Source organism: Zalophus californianus, chromosome 11, assembly GCF_009762305.2.
Source record: "Zalophus californianus isolate mZalCal1 chromosome 11, mZalCal1.pri.v2, whole genome shotgun sequence".
NCBI classification, from domain to species: domain Eukaryota; kingdom Metazoa; phylum Chordata; class Mammalia; order Carnivora; family Otariidae; genus Zalophus; species Zalophus californianus.
This window is the reverse complement of record NC_045605.1, coordinates 74,320,989-74,334,934: the sequence shown is the minus strand read 5'-3', so window position 1 is coordinate 74,334,934 and position 13,946 is coordinate 74,320,989. Positions and strand designations below refer to the sequence as shown.

Sequence of the window (13,946 nt, the reverse complement as noted above, 5' to 3'; positions counted from 1 at the left end):
AGTTGGCTTAAGGCCTTTGTGCAGTACAGGTAATACCCTCAGATACGTCTATTGTCCCCAGCCCTTCTCAATGTAAGAGGGCTGTCACATTCTCTTATGCCTCCTTCTCCTTCCCCTACACTAAGCAGAGTCACAGAGCAGATGAAAGTCTTAGGGGATTTTTCCTTCTCTCTTTCCTGAAATAACCTCTAGCACCACCTCAGCCTCGGGGCCACAAACTTCCAGCAACTTAGAGGCCCACACACCTCAGAACACCTTCCTCTCAAATATTGACACATGACTCAAAACTGCCTTCCTATCCTATAGGATTCTCCTCTGACCAAATCAAATTAGAAGAAAAATATTTTTTAAAAGTAATTTTCACCACATTATGAAGAACTAGTAGTCTTACCTCTAATCTTCTCGTGGGTATCTGGATTTGAAAAATGCCTCTTTGTCCCAAAAGAGCAATCTCTAAATTTCAAACAGAGAAAATGAGCTGAAAGGTGTGGGATGTTTAGAAACAAGGATTATTTCCCTCTCTACCACCCCAACCAACTGTCCCTAAATCTACAAATGACTCCTCTTCCTTCTAGGTTTTAAAACACACTGTTTTTTTGTTTTTGTTTTTGTTTTACATAAAGAGAAAGAAAAAGGAGAAGGTGAAGAAAGATTCTGTTTCTGGGATTCTAAGAAGGGTATCTCAGTGCCTAGGCAAACATCTTTATTCCCTTGCAGGCTCTTAAATGTTGGACAAGGTGGGATTTAATAACAGGATAACAAGCCCCGGAGGTAGCTTGAAGATTGATCTAAACCTTGCAACACCGACTTCTCACACCCACTCAAAGTAAACTAGACCAGGGTTCTCCGGAGTCCCCTGTTTCTGAAGTGTGTGTGTGTGGCGGTGGGGGGGTGGGCAAGTTCATGGCTCCAGGATCTGTCACCCAACTCACTAGACCGCCAATGCCCCCGCACCCCAGGGGCCAGCTCCACCCCAACACAAAACCAGCCTCGCTCTGAGGCGTCTGCTTCCCATCCCGGAGTCCTTGGGGACTGCAAAGAAGGCGGAATAGATTTCATACTCTCTTCTCCCTCCCACCGTCGACAAAAGCGGCTCTTTAAGGCCCAGAGAAAGGTCCTGTACCCTTTCCCACCCAGCGCCCGTTAGCCAACTTCACCCTCATCCAAGCCTCTCTACCCAAAAAGACTCTGGGACAGGAAATCAATAGCTCCAGCGTGAGGCTAGGGCAAGGGCTCGGGGGTGAGGGAGAGCTGGGGCCGCATGGTGCGGAGGCGGCGGGGCGGTGCGGAAAGGGTTCATTGTGGGGCCGCAGCGGGTAATTAGAGCGGCTGAAAGGCGCCGCCCAGCACCAGGGGAGCGTGTCGGGGAGGATCACCGGCTTCACACCTGGCGGCGGGCCGCACCTACTGGCGGGACCAGTACCGAAGAGGCGCGCGCTCTGCAGGCGAAGCCGGGCGGGCTCCCGGGAGGGCCACACGGGCCTGGGGGCCCCCGGGCTTACTCTCCGCACCTAGTGGATCACGAGACCCGGGGCGCAGAAACCGCGCCGGCGCACTCCTCCCGGGCTGGCCGCTCTGCCCTGAAGCCTGCAGCGCGTTGGGCGCTCCTTCCCTCCGCTCGGGGCGCGCCCTTGGCACCCAGAAATGCGGTCTTTCCAGTGGCCTGATGGGGCCCGCGGTGGGGCGACAAAGAGCTGAGCATTTTTAAACTTTAGAAGGTCAGATCTGAAAGGGCCAATGAAGAGCTCGCTAGGGCAATCCCTCGTTTCACACACAGGGACAGCGAGACCCAGGAGACAAGGACTGTCCCTAAAGACACCCAGTAAAGTGAAATGGATCCAAATGTGAGTTAAAAGGATATTTAAATCTGCAGTCTGAGGAGAGCTGGTCAAGTAAGGAAAAGCGAAGGCAGTTTATTTTTAAGGCGCGAGAGAGGCAAACATTAGCTTTGAAAAGTAACAAGACAAAATTGATTTCCCAGACAAAGGGGGGGGGGTGGTGGTGATGGAGAGAGAAAGTACTCAAGGCCTGGCTCATCTAAATTTAATTTTGATTATTTTAAATGGGCTGAAATCGCCTGTACCGACGCCTCACCGTGTTAATATCGTTGGGCCACAGCGTCCAAGCCCCGAGTTAAAGTAAGCGCCGAGCTGCTCTACACAGATCCTCTTTCTTCGGGTTAAAAAAGAGGAATAAGAAAAAGAAAACACAAAAAACCCACAAAAAAACACAACACACAGTTAACCACCTGTCAGGGTTGAGGATACAATGAGGCTCCTCGAAAAAGAGCTTTTCATGCATGCGTAATATATTTGTTCAGCTATTCACTTAATGAAGCTGATAAATGTGATGCAAGACAATAGTCAAGTTAATCTATTTAGTAAAATGTTTTGAGACTTTCAGGCTACGTTAAGGAGGGGAGCGTTGGGCGACATTTTCATTTAAATGCGCTCATCTCCCCTCTTAGGCTGCACAAGGGGGTTCAGGCAATCTATGTGAATATAATTTCTTATAAATGTGTCTTTAATGGGTTTAATTCACCCTTGCCAGCTGTTTTGGGGGCTATTTTGTAAGAGCAAAACAAACGTTTCAGGCTTGGAAAGCTAGTTAAAATTAGTTTCGGTCAGCAAGGCCAAGCTATATTTCCTGCAAACCATCTGCTTGATTGGCACAATAGAAGGATTTTCAAGGAAAAAAAGGGGGGGTGACTGTGAAAGGAATGAGGGGTGGGGGGAGACGCTAGAAAGGGCTGGGGAGGCTGGTAGTTCCTTGTGGCCTATTCTGAAGATGAACCCCTTAGAGGTGTCTTAATAGAGCGGCTTGCCTGGAGGGCTGGGGCAACTAGAAGGCTCTTTCAGCCTCTTACAGCCCAAACCTCTTCGCCCTCCTCCTTTGCCTTAGCCGGTCAGCTCCCTCTTTTTCCCCAGGCCCCGAGAAGCCCCGCGGCCGGCCAAACTTGCAAGGCGAGCTCCAAGCCTTGGCAGCTCCACCCCAGAGCACCGCGGCCTGGGGGTTCAAACCCTTGCAAAGAACTACCTTGGGGTCCCATCCTTCCTGAACTTAACGCTCGTTAACATTTCGGAAAGCCCGGAGTCTTAAGCCACTCTCTACATCGTAGGCCCCTGGCCTCCCTCCGCGCGGCCTGCGCTTAGCGGGGGTGCTGCCGGTTGCGGAGGGCCCCATCACTGGGAGAGGGCGGCGCGTGGGGCTGGGACCCGCCGGCTCTCCACTGGCCGAGAGGAAAGAAATCCCCAGAGCCCACCCTACAGTCCCAGGGAGGCTCGGGCCGCTTTGGTCTCGTAGGCCCCAGGAGTCCCGGCCGTCTCAGCTGCGGGCTCCCCCAGCGAGCAGTAGCGCCCGTGGCGCAGGCAAGGACCTTAACGCCAGCCAGGGCCCCCGATTCTCACTTTTCCACTCGCGTTTTTTCCCTTGAAAGAGAAATAGACAACCCAGCTCTGGGAGAGAGGACGTGAGTGACTTCTTTGAAATACACTTGAAGATAACGACATTACCATGAATGACAGGACGCACAAAACCCCATGGGCTCAGGTCAAACGGCATTAGTCACAGGTCTTAGCCGCAGCCGCCGCGCCGCGCAGCCCCCTAGGCTATCGCGGGGTTTGAAAAGACGCGTTCAAGGAGATCACTTAAAGTAAGATCCTTTCGTCCGATTTCTTGCTTCCTTAGGATTTATTCTGCCTTTTCACGGGCGGCCAGCCCTCGGCCCCACCCTCACTTTTCCTCTTTGCGCCTTAGGAATGCTTCAGGGGGCTCTGCAGACAGACCGCTGGAGACAGGGTCCACGTGGATCGCAGCAAGGGGTTGCTTCCAAAATGTCAGGGCTCCTTTTTAAAAGCTGAGAAGTTAGCAGCAGTTAGTCTATAGTAAGGCAGAAAGACCGGGATGTATGTGTGTGTGTGTGTGTGCGCGCGCGCGCGCGGTGTTGGTGGTGGAGGGCGCATAGAGCGTGTCAGTAGGCAGGATAATAACTAAAAACTACACCCAGAGAAATGCCCTAGGAGGAGAAGAGGCCTAGGGAAGAGGATGGCGCTAGGAGGGCTCCAGACTGGCTTTGCGTTCTTAGCGCTCCTCCCCTCCCTTCTGAAAGACCCTGCAAACAGAGGCGCTATTCCGACCCTCTGGAAGACTCGGAAAGCGCTTCATTGATGGGTAATTCAACACCTGTAGTCATAACTTTCTTCTAACTCAAGAACTGGCTACAGCTCCAGGAGGGGAGGAAAAGAAAGAGGGAGGGAGTGAGAGGAGAAAGGGGTGGGGGGGGAGGAGGAGAATTGGACCTGAGACGAGTTGGAGGGAGAGAATGCAAAAAAGCAGAGCCGGTCTCCCAGCTTCCAGAAAGCAGTTGGGGGCAAGGGTAGTGGGGAACTGATAGCGATGGAAAACTTTGTCTTGTGGCAAGCTTAAAGTGCAGGCGTTCAAACAGTTTAGAGTTTGCTCCCCTATTTTATTGCAAAACTTCAAAAAGAGAAACTTTCAAAGTTCGTCACAGATGTCCCTCGACCGTTTCAGGGGACTCCAATTAACTCGAGCAATGCATTTCGCATATTTAAATAGCCACTTATTTAAAAGTTCCTTTCCTTAGAGGTTTTTGGCTGCCTGCCGCCCAGTACGCTTCCATAAGCGTCTTGGGCTCAGAAACTCCATACTTGCGTCACCTTTGAGCCTTATAATTCGGCTCCAGAGCCCAGCCCTAAATAACTTTTTAATTTGAATCAAGGGAGAGCTTTAGCGGGCTCCGTTTCTGGTTTAATGTGATATAAATCGCAGATGCACTTTTATTGAATGGTTAAAGCAGCGACATGGAGATCATCAACACAAAACGCCCTGAACAAAACCATCGAGAGAAATAAAGCTGGTTAATAAGATTTTTGAGAAAGCTTTGTGTTAAAAAGCAAAAAGGAAAACCAGCTGAAGGTGACAGTTAGTTCATGGTTAATAGGATCAGGGCAGCCTGGCGGGGCTGCACACTTCTCTTTGGGGAGGTTCAGCCACACCAAAGAAATGAATGGGACATTTAACACATCTGTTATCTCGCCGAACAGAGAAACGGGAATCGAGGTTCAGCACCACCCCAGCCCCAAACCAGAGTAAAGGGAAGGACTAGTCTCCACGAAGATTCTCATTTGAGGCCCCAGATTAAGCATAGACTCTCCTGACTGTGGGCCAGCATTCTTGGGAATGGCGTTCTTCGCGCTGTTTTCACACGCTTGTACACTGCAGTTAATTAAGAGGCTGCAAAACTTTGGCCGAGTTAAGCGCCCAGCAGTGGGTAGAACCCTCAACCTTCGCTGCTATGGTTTTAAAAGTCCAGGCTGTAAGTTACAAATGAAACTGCAGAAAGCTCCTTGAGGTTGGAAAGGGGCCAGCGTAGCGTTCCAGTGTTCAGGTCGCCTGGCTTGAGGCTGCTTCCGGCAGGAGTAAGCCCTGTGCAAGTGGAATACCGCCGCCTAGCCCTGGTGCGTTGCTGCTCTCTGATCCTCTACCAGGCGAGCGAGCTGCGGAGTGCTTCTTGGTGACACTTCTAAGAGAAATGTCGCTGAAAATTGTTTTCCAAGTTGCTGGGAGTTTGCAGAAGGAGACGCATTTTATCATTCAGGTATCTACCAACTCTCTCAAACTCCATTAGTTTCCCGACACGAAATAACTCAAGCCAAGACCTCTTCCTCCATCCTTATGGACCCACAACCAATAACCCCAAAGCATCAATTCCAATCTCCCTGTGTTGTTAGAATGGCACCCCACAAACACTGATTTTACCCACCCCTCACATCTGCTTTATGCCTCAGCTGGAGTAGCGTGTAGTGCTAGAGACCTAAGAAGGGAGTATATTTTCGTGTTCACTGACTTGAAATTTTCCATTGCCCACCCCACAAGGGGGAGGGTTATTTTACTGATTGCCTGGAGATGAATTTCTATGAATATTTATTGATTTATTTTCCAGGCTCAGCAGGGGAGCTGCAAATAAATTTAGTGCGTTCTTTAAATAATTCCTTTTCTATGAGGCAAGATGTCATCTGAAACTTCTAAATAGGCATTTAATTAGCCCGGGTGTTGCTTCGGAACAAAAACTCCCGGCGAGAGCTTTGGGGGCGCACTGTATTGCAAAGAGGCGGTCGATATGCAGAATTGATGCGCGCCAGCCTTTGTTGCCAGCCCATTGTGCGGGCCATGCTTATGAAGACTAATCCAATCATAAATTGCACCCCTGCGCCAATCAGAGCGCCCAGAGCCTCCGGCGAATGAAGCTCGAGTGGAGAACTTTGTTGAACTTCATTGTCAGAGCTGTCACTTTTCAAAGAGCTTTAACGGGCGGGCCACTATAAAACCATCACCTCGACGGGAGGACCACGGAGGACTCGCAGACGCCCAAGTGGGATCGTTACTTGGAGACGTTTGCCCAAGAGAGAGGGGACTGCGGGGGCGGGAGGGGCGGGAAGCGAGGCATTTACCCTCCGGCCACTGGAAGAAGGGTTATTCTGCCCGCCCCGCGCCTAACATGATGTTCCCCGGCCTCCTCGCACCCCCCGCCGGGTACCCCAGCCTCCTGCGCCCCACGCCCACCTTAACGCTGCCCCAGTCCCTGCAGTCGGCGTTTTCTGGCCACTCGAGCTTCCTGGTGGAGGATCTGATTCGCATCAGCCGGCCTCCCGCTTACCTGCCCCGCAGCTTACCCACCGCCAGCATGTCGCCCCCTAGGCAGGGGGCCCCCGCGACTCTCACAGACACCGGGACCTCAGACCTGGGCTCCCCGGGTCCGGGCAGCCGACCAGACGGTTCACCTCAGACGGCCGCCTCCCCTGCCAGCGAGCCCACGTTTCTGAAGTTTGGGGTGAACGCCATCCTCTCCTCTGCGCCCAGAACCGGTAAGTGAACGCAAAACGCTGAGGGCCGGTCCAGGTGCCAGTCCTTCTGGCTCCGGTTTCCTGTATGCAGCAGGCACCCGCTCACACACCGGCGCACATACTTACGCAAGATCCCCGAAGCCTCACGTAGCGCAATGCGAGGCTTAGGTCCAGCCAATTCCCGGGAAAAGCTCCAGGTTCGCCCCACCCTCATAATGAACTTGAGCACCTGCAGTCGGAGAGAGCGCACGCCCCTAGGTATCTGTGTTTCTGCCCTCGAACTTCCGGAAGCCAGTTTTTAAAACCCAAGATAATATATTTACTAGCTTAGCTAGTATTATGGACCTGCAATTCTTTGCTTCCCCTCCCCAATACTACCTATCTCGCTAGTGCCCAGGATGAGATTGGGGACAGGGGGCCGATTCTGAGGTGGGGGGGGAGGGTTCGTGTGGGGGTGGGGAGGGTGGGAGGATACCCACAGATGGCACAATGTTAGGAAAAGATTTCTTTTACTCTGTCAAAACACTGAGGAAGACGTCTTTGAAGCCAGTGGAAGGGTTAATCATATCATGTATTCAATGTTCTGTACAATAATCAAGTACCTAATCAAATTCCCTTTCTGTCTCCCTCCTTCTTTTCCTTCCTCCTTTATTCTCTGCTAGAAACGTCCCCCGCCTTGCTCCAGAGCGTTCCTCCCAAGACCTTCGCCTTTCCCTACTTTGAAGGCTCCTTCCAGCCTTTTATCAGATCTTCTTATTTCCCAGGTAGGTCTCGTCCCCCTTCCTGGGGGCGGCGCCCCAGCCCCAGCCTGTCGCTCCCTGCTCCGAAGCCATATTTCTCCGTCCACCCCTCGAGGTTATGCTCTGGTTCAGAGGTTGCGAGGCGTACAACATTCACGAATCCGTCGCGCCAATTTGATGCCCTATTTAGCACAAGCAGTGACTGCTTGACACTTTGCACCAATTCCCTGCTCTACAAATTAGCAGGAATTGTCATGGTCCCAATTTGAGGCGGTTCCCTTCCCGGCGAGGAGCTGTTGGCATCCCTTCACGCCGCCGTTTTCCCACAGAGTCAGTGCACTTGGCCACGATTCCCCACAAAGGTTTCAGCACCATGACCAATTGGTCAGCTCCTCCGGGCAGCCACACACAGATCGGCCCTCGCCCCTCCACGCCGCCGAGAGACACCTACCAGCCGGGGCTAATTTCTCTTTAAGACTCATTCAGGGCTTCGGGCTTTTCACAAGACCACATGGGGTGCCCTCTTGTGTGGGATGCCTGGGGTCGCCCAGGGGGAGGGAGGACTAGATCCTCCCACAACCCCAAACTTCTATTTCCAACCTGATTTCCCAACCTTTTCTCAGACCCTTCCCCCATCGCCTTATCTTTTTAAAGACCTTGAGCTTGTAGAATAAGAAGTCCGAGGGAAAGCCCCTAATCGGGTCCCAGTCTAAAGGAGAAACACCTTACACAGTTTACAGGAGGTTTTCATCCTGCAATCCCAGTGGTGACTCAAACTATAGCTCAAAAACTCTGCAACGGGTCAAGACTCAGGCGATAGAGGAGAGCCTCTAAAGAGAAGAGAAACTGGGCATGGACGGTGGGGGATGGGTAAAACCACGACAACACTCCCAAATATCAGCGAAAGAAACAAGCAATTGATTTTTAAAAGGGGGAGAGAGAATTCACCAACAGCCCCCAACCACCATTCATGCTGCTGCTGCTAATGGAATTTGCTCCCTTTCTCCCTCATCTCAATGCTCTAACAAAAACAACCCGAGCTTTATAAATAGCTTTTCATGTCCATTTAATGAAAATGATTCCGGGAAGAGAAGCCTCTGCCATCAGTATTCTCCCAATGGTCTTGGCCTGCAGTTGTGTTTAGTTTGAAAGTGTAAATCTCTTTTGTCCCAGTAATATATGGCTTTCGCTGCTTGTCCTCAGTCTTTTTCTGTTAGTTCATTACTACACAATTACCATTCACGCTTCATTAGAGTCTCTGTTTCTTTTTGGGTTTTTTTTTCCTCCCTTAAAGCAAAACTCTCCCCCTTTTTATCATGCCAATACCCATTGGGGAGCGGTCAATGTGCTAATTAGCTGCCACTTTTCATGTATTCGGGCCGAATTCTTTACGTTTTGTGGGGGAGGGGAGGAAAGATTAATATGAAAAAGATGAATGCTGATTGGATTTTTCAAAAAAAAAAAATCCAAAGCGGATTTTCTTCTGTCAAATCAGTAAAGCACCTCATTTTCATCTAAAGAATGCAAAAGCCACCAAGGTGATAAAAGCTTAAGGGGGAAACCCAGTGGCCTCCGCTGTATATTTTATATTTATTTTGGTAATTTATGTTTTTCTGTTCCTATTTTAGCCGATATACGCAGGTTTGTTCCCTTGAGACTGTTCCCCTGAGACCATTGAATGGAAAAACGAAGCGGGCTATTGTGGGGGCTGTTTTCTGTGTTTCCGTGGTTTTACCTAATCCGGGTTTGCTTGGTTGAAAGGGAAAGTTATTTGGGCGGAAAGCGCCTTTCACACTCGCAGGTTTGTAGGTTCCTGCCCTATTCTCCAAGAGGAGAAAAAGGGGAGCTTTAAAGAGATGAAGGGATCAGAAAGAAAAACCGAGGGAGGCCACTAGGGAGGGGCAGACGCTGCGGCCTCGGCGGGACACCGCCCACTCACTGGTAACCCCCCACCCCTACCCCTCCGCAGCGTCCTCGAGCGTCGTGCCCATCCCGGGGACCTTCTCCTGGCCGCTTGCGGCCCGCGGCAAACCTCGCCGGGGCATGCTGCGTCGAGCCGTGTTCTCCGACGTGCAGCGCAAGGCGCTGGAGAAGATGTTCCAGAAGCAGAAGTACATCAGCAAGCCCGACCGCAAGAAGCTGGCGGCCAAGTTGGGCTTGAAAGACTCACAAGTGAGGGTGGTCTCCCCACAGCCCCAGCCCCCACTCTTCACCCCTCCCCCGCGCATCCTACAACGGGGAGGGTTCTCTGAAACCGGTTAGGTCCCATAGTACGGATGGGGAAAGTAAGGAATAGAGAGGGAATGCGTGCACTAGTCAGCTTCCTTGAGGCTCCTCGGGACAGCCCGCTTCTCTCCCAGTCCCTGCGCTCCCCGCCCGGCTCAGCAGCCCCCACCCGCCCCCGCGGCCGTCCGGGTCGGAGATCAGAGGATGGGGCTAGAGGAGTGAGGAGCTGAGGAGGGGATGAGGGTAGGGTGAGTGCCTTGAGCCACCTGAACCCACTTCAGGGCGTGGGCAGCAGGCAAGGAAGGGGAGAAGGACAGAGCCTCCTACCCACCCCTGTGGTCCTGCCGGCGCCCCTCCCCCCAGGCCCTTGCCGGGAAGAGCCTGCGCTAACCTCTGCTTGTCCCCCTCTCCCCCCCCCCTACCCCGCGCCCCAGGTGAAAATCTGGTTCCAGAACCGACGCATGAAGTGGCGGAACTCCAAGGAGCGCGAGCTCCTGTCTAGCGGGGGCTGCCGAGAGCAGACCCTTCCCACCAAACTCAATCCGCACCCGGACCTCAGCGACGTGGGCCAGAAGGGCCCGGGGGACGACGAGGAGGAAGACGAGGGCGCGGGCAGCCCCCGCCACCGCCTAGTCTATCACGCGTCCCCCGACCCTCGGCATCTGCGGGACCCGCGACTGGAAGGACCGCTGCCCGCCTCGCCCGCGCACTCGAGCAGCCCCGGCAAGCCTTCGGACTTCTCCGACTCTGAGGAGGATGAGGAGGGCGAAGAGGAGATCACCGTGTCTTAGAAGCCCGCCCCTCGGCCTGGTACTGTTTAGAAGTGCTTTGAAATTGAAGAGGCGGGATTCCGTCTGCATGTCCGCTCAGTTCCTGCTGCCCAGACGCTGCCACTCCCCTTTGCAGAACCATCTCCTCGTCAAGGACACCCCAGCCCCTTCCATTGCCCAAAACGGCCTTTCCCTCCCCCACACCACCTCCCAACAGCTCTTTCCCCGTTAAGTGAAACTTAGGTTTCGGTCCCAGCCTTAACTTTTCTACCGGAGCTCCTATCTTGCTTATTGCAAGCTATTTTAAACAGTGGGGGTGTTCACACCCATAGCCTGGGTTTAGCTGTGAGCCAGGCTCTGCAGGTCTTTAGCAGTGACAACTCAATAAGGGAGGACACTCTTAATGGCAAAGGAAACGGAGTTAGGAGTCACAGCGTCCTAAGTGTGTAACTCCAAGACCTTGGACTTCCTAGATGCCGCCACCTCCCTATCTTAGGTTGGAGGGTCTCCTACCCAGCGACTCTGGCAACCCAGTCTTTCCATAGCAGCTCCCTCAGAAATCTCAAGTATTTTTTTTTAACGTACACACACACACACACACACACACACACACACACACACACACACACACACACACCCTACCTTCTGGTCTAAGGCACAACATAAATATTGAGTCTTTTCTGTCATAATCTCAATGCTTTCTGGGCAAAAAGTGAGTTGTTGAGGGAAAAGTCTCTATTTCTGTATGCATGTTTTAAAGCTTTTTCTTTATAATTTCTGTATCCATAGTATATGCACCAAGCACTCTACGTTGTGCCCTTTTATTATTTCTGGGGAGATTTCACTGACCTGCAAGGCTCTTGAGCACTGGGCATGAGGTGAGCAGAGAGAGAACCCTCAAGCCTCTTTGATTTTGATTTTGTTTTTTACTGAACTTTGCTGTCTTTGCACAGCTTTTATGAACTGTACACTATTTTGTACACATGTGTTGTATGGATATTTTATACCAATGTTATTATGAATGACTATAAAGGACTGATTAGACTTTCTTCTCTCTCTCTTTTGCAATGGCTTTTAAACTTTAAAAAGGTAGCTGTTTAATTGCATAACTTATAAAGAAATACTTATTTTGTATTTTTACCTTGTACAGATTTTTATATATGTACATATGTACCAAATGAACAAATGCCAAATAAAAAGTAGGATGGACACAGTGGTCAAGTGATCTCCTTAATTCACAGAGTGTCAGAGCAGAAAGGGATGGAGTTTCTAGTCCAAGTGCTACTGGAATTTATAGAAAATAAGCTGATATTCAAGAGGGGATGGCACATGTCTAAAGCCACCCAACTGCTTAGTGGCCACCCTAGAACTAGAACCCATCTCCAATTCTTGGGCCAGTGCCTTTTCTGCTTACCTGTACCATAAATAACCGTATTTGCTATGGTGACAAGTAGCTCCAGTAAAGTGGTACCAACAAGTTCAGTCTGCAGTAATCCTTCTCCTCTTCTCTAAGAACTGAAATGATGGACTAAAAGAGATCAGTGAAAGGCGGTTTAAGTGGTTCAAGCTTATCATACTTTTCCTTTCCCTCTCTGAAGGCTTATATAATTCCTAGTCCCCAGGGAAGCCCAAAGTTGCTCTTGACTTTTGTATATAAACTGATTTTCTTAGGAATGTCATCTGCAGCTGACTTGGGAGCCCAGATAAAGACTCTGGGGTGCCCAAGTGAAACTAAATTTCTTTAAAGACTAGCTTTCAACAGAAACAATTCATTTAACCAGTAACTTAGAAGCAAAGAACATCAGGTAGAACCCTGGTAAGGGTTTCTGTGTGCTTTAAGAGATTGGTCTCTTAGCCACAGAGACCCACATTTCTTTATTATCCTAACCCATGCCCCAACAGCCAGGGGGGGAGAAACGTTGCTAAGCTTAAATTTCAGTAGTTTATATCGTACTTGAAGTTTGAATTTTTCTATTCTCTGTGTAATTCTCTTTCCAAAGAACACAAGGCCTCTCTCCAGATAGGGTTCTGATATTCTTCCCTGCTGGGCCTGTTCCTGACACTGGTGATCACTATTTTCATTATTGTTTAGACATGATCCTGGGAACTTGAAAAAAAAAATTCTCATTGTCATAATTATCTTAATCCAGGAAACCCTCCACATGGCATTCTGTATATGGTAGGCATACAATCTTTTAGACAAGAAACTCTTTGCTCTGAGTGATTCAGGCATTTTCTCCTTTCCTCTGCTGTTGCCTGGACATTCAGAGATGAGATCCTGAGCAGAAGCGGCCCACTTTTCCCTCCCTGCTAGCTCAAGCCCACATTTCTTATTTACAGTCAAGAACTATTTTCAGGCATGGGGATGGATTAGTGTCTACATTTGGAGTCAAAGTCCTTCAGAGGCACGCTCATGTTCATTGCAGCATTATTCACAATAGCCGAGAGGTAGTCCCATTCACATCATTCACATTATTCACAATAGCTTCTGCAACCCAAATGTCTATCGATGGATGAATGGATAAAGAAAATGTGGCATATACACACAATGGATTATTATTCAGCTTTACGGAAAGAAATCTTGTCACATGCTTAACACGAATGAGCCTTGCGGACATTATGCTATGTGAAATAAGCTAACAATAAAAAGACAAATACTATATGATTCCACTTATATTAGGTATCTAACACAGTCAAATTAATAGAAGCAGAAAGTAGAATTGTGGCTGCCAAGGCCTGGGGTGAGGGGGAAATGGAGTTGTACAATGGGCACAGTTTCAGTTTTACAAGATGAAAAAGTCCTAAAGATTTGTCGTGCAACAATGTGAATAGGGCTAACATTACTGGACGGCGAATGATTAAGATGAAAAATTTTACATGTGTTTTTTTAATCTCAGTTAAAATACATTTTTTAATTTAAGTAAATTGGAAAAATAAGAGTTAAAAATTCAGGAATGATCAAAATTACGACCAAATGAAAAAAGTTTGTGGTAAGCAATATTATCATAATAAAATGTAGAATTCAAAGCAAGAAGCATTATATGATATAAATAGTTTTTCTAAATTAAGAAAAGTTAATGGGGCGCCTGGCTGGTTCAGTTAGTAGAGCATGCGATTCTTGATCACCGGGTCATGAGTTCAAGCCCTACGTTGGGGTTAGAGTTTACTTGAGAAAAAAAGAGAGAGAGGGGCACCTGGGTGGTTTGGTCATTAAGCATCTGCCTTTGGCTCAGGTCATGATCCTAGGGTCCTGGGATTGAGTCCCGCATCAGGCTCCCTGCTCAGTGGGGAGCCTGCTTCTCCCTCTCCCACTCCCCCTGCTTGTGTTCCCTCTCTCGCTCTCTCTC

General features: G+C 49.9%; 1 protein-coding gene across 1 annotated transcript; it reads left to right on the top strand.

Annotated features, from left to right (window-relative positions):
* The first annotated feature begins 6,517 nt into the window (after window positions 1-6,517).
* DBX1 (developing brain homeobox 1) lies at window positions 6,518-10,620 on the top strand. The gene is made up of 4 exons (XM_027578062.1): window positions 6,518-6,884; window positions 7,526-7,627; window positions 9,573-9,775; window positions 10,264-10,620. The coding sequence occupies exons 1-4, from the start codon at window positions 6,518-6,520 to the stop codon at window positions 10,618-10,620; spliced, it is 1,029 nt and encodes a 342-aa protein (XP_027433863.1).
* The last annotated feature ends 3,326 nt before the right edge of the window (window positions 10,621-13,946 follow it).

Excerpts from the sequence above, each read along its gene's own strand:
- DBX1 (XM_027578062.1), top strand. The coding sequence starts at position 6,518 with ATGATGTTCCCCGGCCTCCTCGCACCCCCCGCCGGGTACCCCAGCCTC. Across the intron at positions 6,885-7,525 it reads CTCCTCTGCGCCCAGAACCG|AAACGTCCCCCGCCTTGCTC; the intron begins GTAAGTGAACGC and ends ATTCTCTGCTAG. Across the intron at positions 9,776-10,263 it reads TGGGCTTGAAAGACTCACAA|GTGAAAATCTGGTTCCAGAA; the intron begins GTGAGGGTGGTC and ends CCCGCGCCCCAG.